The 17,106-nt window shown below is 37.0% G+C and overlaps 1 protein-coding gene across 2 annotated transcripts; it reads right to left on the bottom strand.

The window, feature by feature from the left end:
- Positions 1-7,697: 7,697 nt before the first annotated feature.
- LOC128203444 (uncharacterized) lies at positions 7,698-13,955 on the bottom strand. Of its 2 annotated transcripts, XM_052904859.1 has the most exons (5): positions 13,898-13,934; positions 13,605-13,729; positions 10,280-10,470; positions 9,550-9,752; positions 7,698-9,217 (listed from the first exon to the last, which is right to left on the bottom strand). In XM_052904859.1, exons 1-5 carry the CDS (start codon positions 13,911-13,913, stop codon positions 8,556-8,558), a joined length of 1,197 nt encoding a protein of 398 aa, XP_052760819.1. In that variant the 5' UTR covers positions 13,914-13,934; the 3' UTR covers positions 7,698-8,555. The 2 variants fall into 2 exon arrangements, with proteins under 2 accessions (XP_052760819.1, XP_052760818.1); XM_052904858.1 differs by having other exon boundaries at positions 13,605-13,955.
- Positions 13,956-17,106: the final 3,151 nt, after the last annotated feature.

Raw genomic sequence — 17,106 nt, 5'->3', positions numbered from 1 at the left:
TAAATATTTTCTATGATGTCTAATGAACAATTCAAATGACAATTTATGATAGTTTACCATTCAGTTTTGAAGAAAATATACATAATGTCATGTAACTATATATTTTTATAACTAATAAAATGCTTAAAAATCAACCTTTTTCTTGTAAAAAGCTCAATTGGACTTATTCATAAAATGTAATCATTCAAATAAATGATTTTTACTTATGATACTAACTCAGAATTCAGATTTAAAAACAATGAATGTACTTTTAAATTAAAATATGTAAAGAAACAAGAACACTAAGTAGGCGGTAATGCCCCTCCAAAAATGTCAGAGTGAAAGTTCTCAACTAATGTCTTTTGAATATTATAACATGTAAACAGTCTCTGTTGGTAATCGATGTATATTTGTTTTATTTAGTCAATGGTATTCTAACATTTAGAACTTTTCACAATAATTCTTCATTCTTCAACATTTGAAGTTTGGTTTGTTCCCATGCGTTTGTACTTGTAGTGTCTGAACAGATGAAAATTACTCAATGCTGAGTCAATGCTGATTTAACAGGTCTTTACCCATCTAGAATGTTTAGTGCTGTAAAAGAAAAAAAAGTACTTTCTAACTAATTTGTCTAGATAATAATACTGCCATACATATACAAAATAAAATATAAACAGTTTAATATTTCTCAACATTATTTAAAAACAACAACAATAAGCTGATACATACATGTATATCATATAAAGAAAATTACTAAATTTGTCAATAAAATTCATCATCACCACCACCATCACCACCACCACAACCACTGGATTATTGAAAACAGTGAGTTTATAAAACAACAAACACCAACTCAAATATGTTTTATATGAAATACTCACATCATCTCTATCAGATGTGGATATACATGGATGTGAAATCTGTCTCAATGATCCAACAAAGTATTTTATGCAGGCTGGAATTCTTCATATAATAGTAATATTCAGTCCTTTTCCTGCCTGAAAGAAATTAGACTTCTGATTATCAACCAACAGAAACTACAACCGTAAATAACAAATGCACATGTATTATTTATACATTCTGCACTAATATCCGTTTTAGCCAAGAGTAAGGGTTGGTAGGCACAAATGTGTACATGTTGTGCATATGGTTGATAATGATTCACAACAGTATGGCATTCAACGAGACCTACACCAAGCAAATGAATGTCGCTTGTGTCCAAGCTGTTGTGGCTTCCTGCCCGAAACCATGTACATCTTTTAATACAGGTTTATTTTGAAAATATGCAGTTTGTAAACAAATAATGGGTATTTTTAAGTCTAATATTTTTCTTTGTAAACGAATAATGGGTATTTTTAAGTCTAATATTTTTCTAAGATAAAACAATCAAATAAAAGATTACATACTCATATCATATACATAAATGATGTACATAAGTACATTTAAAAATATGTAACATGTACATAATGCACCAGTCAATTGTAACCACGGCCCTCCAGGTCTGGGGATATGCCGGGGATATGCCGGGGAAATGGGCTGTGTTTTTAACTTTCAGGTGGCCTCGCAGTGCCGGGTGAATACGGTGGTTTTGTCTTTGAGCCAGATATAGCAGGGAATATGCCTTACCTAGGTTCCCTGGGGTACGGGGCATATGGCGAGGATTTGACCATCAGTTCGTCCGACGAGGATTTTACCCAGGGTTGGCTGGACAGAAAGTCAAAGTCCCAGCTGTTCCTCGGACCTGGTGGGGCTTTGGTTACAATTGACTGGTGCATTATAAGTAGATGTAAAGTATGTAACATGTATATTTATAGTACATGTAGAAATAATAAAACGATGTCTTAACGTTTAGCAAATAAAAATGATTTAAGAATTCCAAAGAAATTGAAAAACAAACATTTTGGAACACATAAACTTACACAACTACTCAAGGATACTTACATGAATAGCCCTTTGATACGAATATCCAAATTCCATGCTGATTGTTGACATTAGTTTTTTCGACAGAAAATCTTCTCTTACGCGTATAATTCACTTATAATCCATGGTTTACTGTAATGACTCAAATTGTTAGATGTATCGTAATCAACTGTCAGTGTGCACTTTTAGTGTTTACTTATTTTAAACGTATATTCATGACAAAACCGAGTTTCCAACTATTAATCGACGATGTAGAAATTCCATTATTGACCTATGTCTATGAATAGCGGGGAAATACCTTCTGGTTCTAAAAATAGCAACATCCGGATATGTGTAGTGTTCTAAAAATAAAACAACTCGGGGGCAATCGTAATACAATTTTACTAATGTCACCTTCAACACATTAAAAAATAAAGTTAGGTGATGATTTAATCTAATATCGATTAAATTAAAGAAAACAGCTTAACTCATTGTTTATTAATGCAGTAAACATAACAAAACAACATAAAACATAATTATTCCCATTCACATAATTACCGGTCCACACATTTTACATTTCATTCGGAACTCCTCCGAATATTTACATTTCCGGCACATGATATTACAGTTAACCAATCGGAAAACGTAAACGAAACGGGAACAGTTATTAAACTTATTTGTCGTTCTTCAAATATAATGTTTTGAAGATAAATTGAAGACAATCTATTCAACCACAAATAACATTTTTAACACCCATGCAATCGCCATCCATTTGCATTTTTTAATCATAATAAAATAACAGTAAAACCCAACTGTCAATCAACTTAAAAACCGCTCCTACCACTAACTAAAATAAATTCCCATTCCATAATAGGCGCGCTCTTCAGAGCGGCGCCAATAAACACAGTATGTTAAGGGGCAGTTTCCTAGAGCGCAATGAGTGCAACATTTATGCTAGGGTACGCGGAGCAGGGCCACACTGCATTGCATTTGTACGTCTGTTCAGTTCCTGTGCATGTGTAGTAAACTATTTGACCTGTGTACACATAAAGTGCTGACGTCACTGGTATATGGGCAGATCTCTGGGAGTTCGAGATCAGCTGTTGTACAAACATTACGTGCTAAATAACGTCCGCACGACTGATTCATCGTGTCTCACATAACGAGCGAAGCTTAGTGCGCCGGTTCATTTCCTCCTTCGTTGCGACTTCTCTAGAAAGCTCGTCCTGAAACGCTGCTAGACGATTTGCTGAAAAATTGAACAAGAATCCAATGTCCTGAACTGTGTCCATCATAGTTCCGACACTCGGGTGGAAACTGGAACTGGAGGCATGATTGCCAAGTTCCTTCTAGCAGTTGTTGTTTGGTATCTTTATCTATTGAAGTCAAAGTGAGACTATCGAAATCAGGATACGTAGGACTATGTTCGGCAATATTGGCACCAGACCGTTTACAATTTCAAATAATAAAGCGCCTGCAAACTTATACTAATTATAAACCGATTGGAATTGTTTAATGTAAGGGGTCAACGCACAGTCTACTGGTATGCAACTTTCGATAAATTATATACGGAACATTAATGTCGTGTGAACATTTAGAGCAAAGGAAAACGATATATTTGAAATACCAGGTTTCCGATATATTAAAGCGCATTTGTCGGAATTTCATATTTTAGCCCCTCACCCTCCTATGCCTTCAGTTCTTATTGCAGATTTGGCATTTTTACTTTTTCGGTTTTTCTGAAAAATGTGTCGGCCGCGGCCTACACGGCCTAAAGGAAGCTACGCCCCTGAATTCACAAGATGTTACTGAGCACCCATCGCGACAATGTACAAAACAACGCGTTCAATATACTTATCAAACATTACGTGTGAATAAATATTGAAATGAGATGATATTCAAAAGTGATTGATTTTGTAAACATCAGCTGTCTTTAGGGATTGTTTACTTAAATATACGCACCTTTTCGGTGTTTTCACAGTTTGCAAAATTCTTAATTGGCATTCAATGGTTTCGCCTTTCTGTATTTAGGATCAGGGTACATCTTCTTTTATGACCTTAATTTCCAATTAAATCGATAATTGACATGGATATATGCACTAATTGGCATGTCGTACCACCTTAGCGAGTGTCATAAACCGAGTGACGTAGAAGAAAGAAACCACAGGTCAGCGCGTGGAGGTAATGAAGTCGAATTCAAGTACCCACGAAATTGTTATTTTTCGGCAAACCACGAAATTTCATGACAACGAATATAAATGATTTCACAGTAGCATATTAACATTAATATAACCTTCTTCACAGTCGTTGTAAACCAAATAAAGTTTTAACTAGTTTTAAGGTAGTCTTAATGGTTTCGGGCATGAAAAGAATCATTGATATTGAATAAATATGTATACTTTATAAGACAATATTCAAGTCAAATTCAACAAAAAAGATATAATCAGCGGTGACGTGGGTTCAAACGTAGGCAGAAAAATGTTTATTGTACTATATCGGGAGTTTGATCAAAAGCAATCTACTGGAATTCCCGCGGTCAGTTTGATGTTGACGTTAATATTACTTCCCATGATGTTACTGCGCCTGTGACGACTTTCAAGCCAATATCCTCGTTCACTTTCAAGACTTCATCATAGTTTACCACCACACATCACACTGTTGCTGACATTCTGGTTCCATTGTACATGCAGTAAAAATGGCATGTTGTGTAAAATGAATAACAGCATTCAAAATCCAATGCTGACGGATGTTTCCCAACATAACTGTTAAATTTATTTGATAGTTTGTTCGTAAGAAGTTTAAGATTTTTCATTTTGTCTTCATTTATTTTACGTCAGACCAACGGTGCTTTGGAACAACGTTGAATTGGTTCCGTAATAAATTTTAGACTCGTCGTAACACAACGACTATGCTCAAAGACAATTTATTTGTCAAAACAAATCTAAAAACACAGTTTGATATACAAAAGCTACGGGAAAAAACACCTTAATCTCGTTCGATTCTACACAAGCCAACTCCGACTGTTTATCCTGCGATATTCAATCATATAATAATTATAGTTTGTACTTAGTCTTATTTCTGTCATTAAGGCAATTATATAATGTATGCGATAGACAGTTTAGTGTATATTATGAAAAAATGCAATGGTCGAATAAAGTATAGCTAGCTGATTAAGGAAAGGCCGCATTCTGCGCAGCCACTTCCCCTCAAATGTTTTTGATAACTGTTTTATATGAGATTCAGTAAAATGAATAAGTAAAATACACCAAAATGTATGACTTCAGTCTAAATATAGCTAATTGTTCCACGGCAGTACCCCCAGCCCCCTACCAACTTTTAAACCATCATTTCCCGGTTTTTTAGGAAGGGTCGCATTAACATATGATGCGTCCCGTAGGTTGCAACTAATCTAACGCTAAATCATGGAACTGCCCCTTTACTGAGATATATATACAGAAATAAATTAACTTTTCTTATTACCAAACCCTTTTAAAAACAGGATAGTTTTTTATTAACAAAAGCAGATAAACGGTTATTTGTTTTACTTTGGTGCCAGTTTACAGTGAACGATTATTATACATAAATCTGTCATTTTGAGGTCATGTTAGACTGATATAGTACCCCATGAACAGCCGATATACTGACTCATTGATTACAATATTAAACTGACTACTATCGTGTTTCATTGTCGAATATTAAAGTACGGTCCTATTGCTTCATATCGTTAGTAAATTTCTGGCTGGTACTTCCTAGTTGTTTGCATCGTACCATTCTCTGTACTATTTCACATAAAGAAACTGAAATCTTTTATATAACCACCAAAATAGATTGGTTTGAAATAAAAACAACTTTCACGATAATAATAGTCTGAACGTGAAAAAGGACAAGTCACTCTAGTCCTAAATTACGTTATTTTAATTTTATTTTGATTTCGTGATTTTGTCCTAAAATCCTCCCGTCCCAAATTTATATTCGAAAGCCTACACAGGCGCCGTTCAATTAAGATCTTAGTTAACTGCATTCGTAAAATGAATTTATCCTGGGGTTAAAGTTTTGTTATTTTGCTATATATATGAGGCAATGTAACCTTAGCCAGTATTAAGAAAGTTCAGGGAATCCACGTGTTGCTACTTGTGAAGTTAAGTAATGGCTAAAGATTGTCAGTATGTCAGTATGTACTTACATAAAATAAATTGTTTGACGCGCTGCCATTGATTTTGCGTACAAATAAACTAACAACGTTTAACCTTTTTAGTGGTCTACAATGTATTGTGTTCTACACCCCGTCGCCGTCACTACACCTCCTGTTAGCGTTTTTACCACCCATTGTCGGCGTTGTTTTCGCCCCTTCGCCGTTACTTCCCCTTCTGTCGGCGTTTTTATCACCCATTGTCGGGGTTGTTTTCATCCCTTCGTCGTTACTTCCCCTCCTGTCGGCGTTTTTGCAACCCATTTTCGGCTTAGTTTTCGCCCATTCGCCGTTACTCCCCCTCCTGTCGACGTTTTTACCACCCATTGTCGGCTTTTTTTCGCCCCTTCGCCGTTACTTCCCCTCATGTCGGCGTTTTTAACACCCATTGTCGGCGTTTTTTTCGCCCCTTCTCCATCCCTTCCCCTTCTGTCGATGTTGTTACTACTCTTTGACCATCACTGCCCCTCCTTTCGGCGTTATAGCCGCCCCACAACTCATGTCGGCGATATTGCTGCCCCATCACTGCCACAATCCCTCATGTCGGCGATATTGCTGCCCCATACCGGCCACACTCTCTCATGTCGGCGTTTTTGCTTCCCCATCACTGCCACAATCCCTCATGTCGGCGTTATTGCTGCTTCATCATTGCCACAATCCCTCATGTCGGCCTTATTGCTGCCCCATCACTTCCACAATCCCTCATGTCGGTGCTGTTATTAACTTTCACAGTCATAAAACTCTAATTCCACCGCTTTATCAATATTTTTCCTCTCCTCGACGTTTTAACCAAGCCTTCACCATAACTATCTGTCCTATCGTTTGTTTACCACCTCTCCACTGACGTTTTTACCAACCCTTTCACCATCGTTTTCCCTCGCGGCAGCGTAATTTTGACCCTTTCACCATCACTACCCCAGCTGTCATCATTGTACAACCTTTCGCCGTCACTACTCCTCCCGTCGGCGTATTTATCACCCTTTCATCATCACAAGTCCTCCACTGGGCGTAATAACCACACCTCCACAATCACTACCCCTCGGTGTTGTTACCACACAATCACCGTTGTTGCCCCTCGAGCTCTCCCGTCGGCCTTGTTACAAACCCTTCCCCCTCACAACCACTTCTGTCGGCGTTTTATCACCTCTTTGATATTACTATCCCACTCGTCTCTTTTATCAACGTTCCTGTCACCATGTCTGTGCTATAAGAAGCCACATTACCGTCACTAGAACATTATTCAGTATTGTCAACTATTTCTCCGACGTAAATACCACACCCGTCGTCGATATTACCGTTCAAAGCGTGTGTAATACATCTCCGTCACCGTTTCAACCCTTAATCGACGTCGTCAATAGCGCTCCATCGCTTTCATTCCCCTCACCCTCCGTCATCCCCCTCCGTCACCGTTTTCCCCCTCCGTCACCATGTGATCCCCTTCCGTCACCGTTATTCCCATCCGTTACCCCGTTATCCCCCTCCGTCATATTATTCCCCTCTGTCACCCCGTTACCCCACCCCTCCCCAAACTACGACTGCGCTTCATTCACCACTGGCCTCCCCAGTTACTTTACTTCTTAAAAAAAGAAATATAAGCATGGAAATACAAACAATGTACATAAGATGACTTTATTGAAGATGTTATTAAAAACAATTTCATATTTCATTTAAACGAAACAAAGATATGAAATAAAATCATTAGCACGGTATAGCACAATGTATGGTTATTCATATTGGAGACAGTTTCAGACTGTTAGAACTTTCGATCTGTATCGGGTCCAAAACATACATACATTTGAACAAAATACAGATTTGTGCACCATAAAATGTTAATGCATTTTATGAAACCGTTGTAAATGATATATGAATCTTGTTTGACAAAAATAAGTTGTGCAGTATGACAGGTCTTTTAAATTAAACAATCCTTTAAGGAACTTGAAATCACAAACTGGCGAAGAGTGAATTACAATTTTCCACTTAAAGATATAAATGACGCATTGATAATTCAAATAGATTAATACTCTGATATTTGTTTTGTGTTTGCATCATTGCTCATAACAAGATTGCACAAAATGAAAGATCATTAAGAGGCGAACAATATATGTAGGTTGATGGAAAAAACATAAAATACAACACAAAATGAAATAAAAACAAAACAAAAACAATATCTTACACGATGTTCACTTCTTTAAAATAAATGAGATTCTGTAGTGTCGCCATGGCTGTTTTTGTTTCAGCGACCGTATGATTTAACTTAACAACATTACACAAAATATGACAATAATAACGTTTATAAACGAAGCAAAAAGGGAAAAAAAATACAAATCCTGTTCCCCTCTCAAAAAAAAAGATTTACCGGTAGAACCGGAAACAAAACAAATATAAAAGCGATAATCACGACGTGCAGATACAATGGGACGCCGAACTGTTGCAAAAATAACTCACGCAACACCACACGGGACAACATCACGCATTCTTATTAATCGCCTCATTTTGCATTGCATGAGCATATGGTGGTTGGACAGTTGGATGGCGTGGCGTTGCAGCTGTCTGTGCACCATTGGTCCATGCCGGCCTGGGAGGCGTAAGAGCCAATTGCTTGGCACCCCTTTGTTATACTTGGTGTAACTGACGGGGACATTGTTGTAGCTGCAGCTTCTCCACATAAGCACATGGCGGGCGGGCAGAAAGATGGCGTTGCGTTGCAGTTGGTGGCGCACCATTGGTTAATTACTGGCTGAGATGAATGAGCGCCAATAGCTTGACAGATTTTATTGTAGCTTGGTTGGGTTGTTGGATCATATGTTGATGAAGGACCGCCTGTTGATGTTGGTGAATTAGTAGTAATTGGAGCTGCCGACGTTGGCGATGTTGATGTTGTTATAGTCTCAGTCAGTGGTGTTGAAGTTTGGGGTGGTGCCGTTGTATATGTACTGTCAATAGTTGTTGATTCCCATGAGGTGGATCCAGAGATAAGAGCCGTCAATGTGGCTGACTTGGTGGTCTTCTCTGTCGGACCGGATGTACTCTGAGAATTGGAACCGGAAATTTGTATGTCAGCGCAGTTTTGGAAAGTCTCCTGTCCGCTTCCGCATCCAGTACAACACTGCACTTCACCATCAGGGCCAATGCTGCATCCCCAACTGTTGCCTGTTATATTGAAGTAATGTTTACGGGAAACTAGATAACCATAGTAAAGATCTTGTTATACATGAATATAACAATTGCTTTGTATATTAGCTGAGTATCAATCACAAAAACTTTCACAAAAAAAATCAAGGACTATTACTACGAAAAATGTTAAACGTAATATTGTGGAATTTGCCAATCATGCTAATGTGCTATGAACTTTTATGAAGCAAAATACCAAGTTCGATGCTTACACAGACGCAAAGACCAAGAAAAAGGAACATTTTTCAACTCCAATTAGTCGAAAATAACAAAATAAAAGTTATTATCAGAATAAAAAGTTATCTCTTTACCCGTGTAGTATTTCCACTGAAGTACACAGTTATCACACGTGACGTCATCAGGCAGGTCAAGTTTCACCTTGTAACTCTGCGATTCTAAGAATCCATTATCTGCCAGGTAGAAACGAGTCTTCCCTACATCGGAGAAGTTGAGAATGTGCTCGTCCAAGCAATCTTGAGTAACAGCAGTGTCGTAGTTCTTGAGGGAACATAATCTGAAACGGGTTGAGAAGATCGTATTTATTTTCATGAGAATAACTAATTGCATTCTCCATTTTGAGGTACCCCAGAGATTGTGTAGAAAATAAACCAAAAATCCTTTTTGTTTTTTTTTTTCATTTCAAAGATTTAACTTCTTTGCATTTGGTTTTCATTTTCTTTTTACAAAAATAAATGAAGATATATAGTATATACATTGTCCTACTGTCTCCCTTCAGGGGAATTGTGCATCTTATCAACTCGGGCAACACTGTCGACTATGAAGTTTCAACTCAACCACGTAACACATCTTACTATGACGTCAGCGGGTAACTGTGCATGGTACCCGCTGAAGTTTACTTCGTCTATATATTGTTATGGGAGTGACAGGAGCGGGTATAACAATACTAATGGGACGTGTTATATTTATCACAGCCAGAATGGAACATTATTGAGATTATATATACTTGATTTATATGTTCATAGTTGAGTAGTTCAGACATCTGTTCAGCGGTGTTCTTCTTTGTACAAAAGCTATGCTTACTTAAACTCCCACCATCCCTTGTGATTGGCTGTCAGATTAACAGTGACCTCAATCGTCTGACCTCTGACGTAATATCCGGTTATGCTCCGGTTTATGACGTATTTTCCGTTTATGCTTTCGTTATCCTTGATGACATCAGCGTAGTTGTCACCACACACACCACATTTCCCGCCATTTTGATTCCATTGAACCTGGAATGGATAAAAGGAAAGCCCTTAATACAGTTGTATGTTTAGCCCAATTAATTGAAATGTTTTCTGTATTACTGCTTAGGACATATAATAACTATCCTGTGCAAATGTGTGCTTTAACTGTGACTTTTAGAATATATCTCGATATTTGTGAAAAAAAAACAACACCATTGCAACACACCACTTCACGGGAAACAACTTGCCTTGTGTGTCTAACTAGTACGAAGTTCTCCAAATTGACCAGTACTTTAAGGAAAGAGAGGTATGTGCACTTTTGGTAAATATATTTTGGGATGTCGATGGCATCAACATTTCTCTCCCGGAGCGACCTTCCACACCCAATGCAAACGCCCTACCACAATACTATCCAGACGGTGCAGGTAGGGGAATAAATAACAACACTGTGGCCATTTGGTTTTTCTTTCTGATATGTTTTAAGGACTGTCCGCGCCATATCATGGCTGTGTCATGTTTTGACACCGTCATATCCCCCAAACTGATATTAGCGAAAACATGAAGACATATGAGGAACTTTTTCCCCACCGGTTGGGGGTATTTTTGCTTTAAGAGTATTTTTACCCACAATGCCGTGATACCTGCACAAAAGTACATTTAGACTTGTCCAACAGGTATTACTATTTCTAAGACATAGAAGCTGCGACTGGGGACATAGGTGCTTAGCGCATGCCTTTATAAAATATCCCATTCAGTGAACTTGATTTCCCGTTTTTTTATGCTGATTTGAATACTTCCGACGAGAATTAGATCCAATTATCTCGAAATGGGTTGAATTATCATATTTTATGTAGACAAAAAACTTGCGTAAACCCTGAACATAATTTATCATGATTACTTTTAAAACATTTCATTGACACGCTTTGGGCTCGGTGTTTAAAGCATTTTTACAATGAGCAGGAAAACATAACATTTATAAAATAGTCTGCATAGCAGCCATTTGAATGTATGAAAATGGTTCAAATTCAGACATTTATTGAATGAAGGCCCATATGGACTTATGTATATAATACATAACATTCAACGAGAAAAAACTATTTGATTTGGTCAACGTTAGCCAAACATATTCACCCCATAAATATCATTTATCAACGAAATGTTTTCATTTGTAAACTAGTCCGAATTTTACCTTTGGACAGCTTGTTTTACAGAAGTGGCAGCAGCAAAGTGTATTAAACTGTTAAAGTCTCTATTGGGTCCAATGTAGAAAAAAAAGCCAATCAAATAGTTTGATTGATGAAACTAGCCTTAAGTTAACCATGGACAAGTTACTATAGTTTTATACATCTGGCTTTCAGACTAGGAAGTTCAAAGGGAACATTTAGCTGAAGCAGGCAGTTTTACTGCGCTTTATTATCGACAATTTACTTTGTCCGATATTGGGTAAGCCATCCCGTCATTATTTGCAAGAAAATGTAATTATACTCCTGTAAGCTCACTTGATTCGAAAATAAAGTCGCTTCCACATTTCGCCTTACCTTATTTGTTTGAATTTTTGAATGGCTTTTGTCTCAATGTATTTCTTTAACGTATGCTGTTCATTTACATTCATTTTGAATTTATTTTGTGCAAACGTGTGGCAGTAAATGAGCAGTCAGCAATCATTGAAACCAGCTGTTACAACCAGAGGCTTAGTCAGATGATAAAATATAAGATTGAAATGTTTGTTAATTTGAATTTATCAAAAACAAATGGTCGCCCGACATGCGCCCATGCTTGTAACAATCAAAAGTGCATATCGAGACACGGAAGCAAGAAGGTCCTAAATGACATTGGATACAGAAACAGATGGAACGTTTTCGCGTTCAACCCATTTAAGAGAACGTTTTTTGTTCATTAGTTAGTAGATAAAAACATCTACTCTTATGCAAGCTCACATATTTATATATATGAACAACTTTTTAGATATCCGTACTTCGCGGTGTGCATACTAAAAGTGTCTTCTTCATTTATGTTCACTTGATAGATAGGTGAAAAGCGATTAATGCAAACTCACAATTTCTTCAGAAGGCTTCATTGGAAAAAATACATGTGATATGTTTGTATGGTATGTGATGCGTCTGTCTTAATGCTACCTTATATTTATATATTTATTACAATGTATTATTCTTCCCCGTTTTCCTTGCTATTCACTATTAAAGGTAAATACTGCCGAAGTCTCAGAAAAAAAAAAACGGCAAAAGAAATTGCGTAAGCATCCTTTTTGAAAATGTTAATGTTACCAACCCGATGAGAATTAAAATTCATATTGATATATATGGAAAAGAAACCCAGTTGCCTCCAGTTTTATTCTAATAACTTCCACAAACTAATAATGGCGGTTATGAAACTGATTATATCAGAGGGCAAGTAAAGTTTGTACATTGTCAAGTAATTAGTGTAATTTATTAAAATGGTCGCAGTATTACTACCAAATTTAAAACTGGCAAGAAAAATAAGGGACACTGCCGGGACAAGTCACATTGAACCGTAGGATATGTTGCTCATATGCACACTATGCCAGCATCTTCTGAAATACTTTATTTGACAGCCGGTGCACCGGACGATTACATTGACCCAGGCCTACCAAAGACTTATCGAGAGACAAATACGGTCATAATATAAAACACACCAACATAACCAAATTAATATTGACCAAGGGTCTGTAGGGTTCAGAGAAGAAGAATCTGAGTGTTTTGTTTGGGCTGTAAAACTAGCTGGCCAATAGACTGAATGATCCCTGAACAAATGAAATAATATTCTGCTCAAACTAGTTCATAATAGATGTGTCTTACGTAATAATACTATGTTTCCACTATCCTGACAAACCCTATTTTCTCTTCCCGACCCTACATATTTTTGCGTTTTGATCGATATTTTCTCCGGCACCATATTTATGCCTTCTTTAGGACAGGTCATGCCGATTGGTACAGAAAGCTGGTTCTCAAAAAATGCCTACCTACCGACCCTATTTGTTTGGAGATGTGAGCAGAAACGAAAAAAAAAATCGGTGCCTCAAGGTAAATAAATATAATCAGTTTGTCAGCTGATACAAAACTCAGTTTTTATTAAACGGTTTAATTAAAATGGTATGGTAAATTATTTTCTAACTCTAAATGTACTGAGATATAAATACTCACGATTCTGCCACCGCAAAAGAGTTCATTATCGTTGTAGTTCCGGTCTTCAACCGGAAGTGGATACCCGCGCCGCCACGCTGTGGACCTCCCTGGTGGATCCCAGAGCATACCGTGACCCTTCACCTCTGATATACTTCTGATTGTGAGAATCGTAACAACCAAACATACATTTGATGAAAATCTGCCCATTTTTGAATGGATGATGGATGATTAGTTTTGAAATATAATCTAATAAAATACACTATCCGTGAAAATAAATCGAAATAGTATAATTATTTTTTAACTTTTAATACTTTTGTTTCTCCTCATTCAATTGAACTTCAGTAAATTATGGTGACTGCTTGCACTCACTGTCCGGCCAATTTGATAAGCTTGGAGGTAGGACGATCATTTATATACCCAAGCAAACTAGCCGATTTTCCGCGTCACTTTTACCCATGATATAAAGTACGTACCGATATTATTATAGCAGGTGTCGAGAAAAAACACATCACTGTGACGCAGCTGCGCAAGGATTTTCGTATTTTAGCACTAGGTCAACCCGACACACAGTACTTACGAAGGCGTATTTAGTAAAGTTAGTGCACTGGCAGGCACAACTTACGACACTTGATACGGGTACATCCTATATTATGGAGATAATGTATTTAAGAGTAGGGATGGCTGAAGCATAAGTGGTTATTTGATATTTATTGATACCTATTGTCGTGTCGTATACAATGCTTTTGGCGTGATTCACTTTAATTTACATTTTTTTTGTTGTTAATTAAGGTCAAAGATTATTATTGATTAATTGATTTAAAATAGCTGAATGTTTTTGCGGTACTGGTTTTTTAGATTAGAATCTATTATTGCTCCTCTAATTAAACTTAATACCATGAATAATTGCGTTTTTGAGTCTTGAGTCTCAAGACGTCAGTGAACACGGACCCAGGCTAAAACACTTCAACAATATACACGCATGTTCTACATTAAAGCCTACTTATTTGAAAATAAGACTCATTTTATCATAAAATGATAAAATAAAACAATATTGTTTTGATCCGGTGATAATACCACGCCCTACTTGAGGTCTACCTGGACCCTACTAACAGTCTCATGTCCGATTCTTCACTCAAGACTCAATTTCAAAGCAATTCTATTTAACTACAAAAATATCTTAATATCATATTAGTATTACAGAATAAATATAAATAATTGTACACTATACAATAAAATTAAAATTCAGCATTTTCCCATCCAAACTTACCTCGATCAAGTAACAAAGAAATGAAGAAATGCAGTTTTTGGCACTTGAGTTTGAACTCAGATACTGTTTGTAATAATGACCCCAGGAGTGTCATCGTCAATCATAAACGAACCCGGTAGTGAAAAACATCGCATACTTGATAGATTTCAAAATTAAAACAAAATTCATACAGTTTATCTTTCCCAAAAATCAAGCTTAAATCACAGAGTATCATACTTGATATTTGATACTGTTGACCACATCTTGCTTAAGGGATTAACCATTTTTCAGTAGAATGAGAATGAACGAACACGCGCGTATAGCGGGGATGAAATTGATCCCGACTGTGTGTTTGGTCTTGTATTCAATTTCCATGTACGTATTTATCATCAATATTAAATTTCAAACGTATTCCATGTAAGCAAACGGATAATTTAAAGATGTATACGTTGATATGTCGTTTTGACTGTATATATATGTTTATTTTTATTGGTGTTGCTATTTTTTATATGTATATATTTTATATTATATTCATTCAAGCTACCTACACGCACGCTTGCCCGCCCGCTGTACGCACGACCGCCCGCCCGCCCGCCAACTGTCCGCGCGACCTGCAGCCGGCCCGCGCACGCACGCATGCCCGCACGCAAACACACACACACAGACACACACGCGCACATACACACAGACACACACACTTATATATACTAAGTAGCTTCATGCTACCGTATGTAAATAATTAAACAGATTAAGGTAAAGTGTAACTACGTGTCTCATGACTTATTGAATCGAATTTTATTTTAACTGACCCAGGATTTTGAGTACAACTTTTAAAAAGAATATTATTGCACGCGAGGGCATTATAAACATGTATTTTATCCACTAAATTACGACGTCATAAACCTCAAATAGCGACACAGTTGAAAAGTATTAGAAGGAATGACAATTATGATAAAATAGACGGCCCTGGAGAAAAAATTGGGAAAAGTTTAGTATTCTCGTTGAACTGTTTTCAACTGTTTTATTATTGGAGCTCTTCATTTACCCATTCATTGACATTTAAAGCTGCTCTCTCACAGACATACCATTTCTTACAATTTTTTTTATTGTTTGTCTTGGAAAGAGCAAATATTTGCTCTTAATATAAGATTGTTGACAAAAACTCAGATCGTAGATTTTCATATTTCCGTTTGAAAATTAATTTACTTACGGTTTAAGAAAATACTTAAATACCAATTTGAACTTATAAATATGTGCGATTTATTTTTTGCGAGCTCGCAGACGACGCATGGCAATACGACCCGTTAGTGTCTGCAAAGAAAGGCTACGACAGCTAAATAATTATGATAGCAATGGTAAATGGTTCATCTGGTACAAGTATACATATACAATTGTAAATAGTTGCCGAATGTTAAATATAAAAACAATAATCATGAAATAACAATGTAGTGATAATCACAAACATAAAATCATAAACTATTGGACAGATGACTTCTCTTCATCTAACGTCTTCTGCTTTATCCTTACATGGAACTTCCAATGTGTTTACATGGGTGAAGCTGCAACTCGCTACGGAGCTTCCGCTCTGAAGTCATAGTTTCTGTTTAATCCCTGTACGGAACTTCCGGTTTGGTATCACGGATGAAGCTTCATCTCAATACGGAGCTTCCGGTTCGGACATGTGGTGTTTGTTTGATAACTATACGAAACTTCGGGTCTGGTATCATATTTACTTTCTTAAACTATATAAAACCGGTCTTGTCACGCGGTCTCCGCTTGATAACTGCACACAATATTTGGTCTGGTAGGGTAACGTGTGTGCCTTTAACTCACTTGGTAAAAAAAGCTGGTTGCACTGGATCATGATGCGCAACTTCCGGTCAGGGTCACGGGCTTTGCTGGATTACATAACGCAACGTCCGTTTATGTATCTTGTATTCTAATGATTTGCAACGTCTACTGTTGGGACCGGTGCGCGCAACTTCCGGTCTAGTGACACGGTTGTCAATGGCTCCAAACACAGCATCACCTTAAAAAGAATCAATTGATTGGGTTGATGGCAGTTTATTTATCATTATTTGAAACAAGTACGAATAATGGTATAGGAATGAAGAACATCCAGTTTATTTCGCAAAATTGTATTTCTGTTGTTATAAGGTAACGAGTGACGGAATGTTGCTTCGATCTGTCCTCTTTTGGTAGGACCTTTTTGCCCTTATTGAGAGTTGCACGGGTATTTTTCTGTCGTCATCGAATTAAACGCTTATTACTGTC

The sequence above is a fragment of the Mya arenaria genome, chromosome 9 (assembly GCF_026914265.1).
Source record: "Mya arenaria isolate MELC-2E11 chromosome 9, ASM2691426v1".
In the NCBI taxonomy this organism is placed as follows: domain Eukaryota; kingdom Metazoa; phylum Mollusca; class Bivalvia; order Myida; family Myidae; genus Mya; species Mya arenaria.
Note: the sequence above shows the minus strand (reverse complement) of the source record. Positions and strands in the feature narration are given on the sequence as shown.